The following is a 366-nucleotide window of genomic DNA, read 5'->3' as shown; positions in this document are numbered from 1 at the left end:
CGCTCACGTACAGGCTCTTGAATTTAAAGTTGGCCCCGATACAGAAACCCTATCTTTTTTACTTGAATATTTGTAATATAAAATCATACCAGAAGCCAACATACCTAACTGCCTCCTGCAACTTCCGGTGAAGTTGTGTGTATAGGTTGACATTGTATGTAGTCTGTACATAATGTATGGCCATACGCAGGGCTTCTACGCGAAGTTGAGGACATCGGTCAGCTATAAAGATGAGACGTTGCAGTTTCGCTAAACCCGTGTAGCTATTGGCATATGTCTCAAGGTCCTGTAGGATAACATGAGAATGTTAGTAGCAAATTTCATATAATAATATCCTTATCATCAAAAAGACAAATGTGTAAAAAA

General features: G+C 38.8%; 1 protein-coding gene across 1 annotated transcript in view; it reads right to left on the bottom strand.

Annotated features, from left to right (window-relative positions):
- The window catches only part of LOC119591895 (COP9 signalosome complex subunit 1-like), a gene marked incomplete in the record, with an annotated part of 20,891 nt that overhangs the window by 11,684 nt on the left and 8,841 nt on the right, over nucleotides 1-366 (bottom strand). The window contains 1 exon segment of the mRNA XM_037940644.1: nucleotides 105-286. Within this exon segment, the coding sequence (XP_037796572.1) occupies nucleotides 105-286 (182 nt within the window).

The sequence above is a fragment of the Penaeus monodon genome, chromosome 29, assembly GCF_015228065.2.
Source record: "Penaeus monodon isolate SGIC_2016 chromosome 29, NSTDA_Pmon_1, whole genome shotgun sequence".
Classification (NCBI taxonomy): domain Eukaryota; kingdom Metazoa; phylum Arthropoda; class Malacostraca; order Decapoda; family Penaeidae; genus Penaeus; species Penaeus monodon.
Note: the sequence above shows the minus strand (reverse complement) of the source record. Positions and strands in the feature narration are given on the sequence as shown.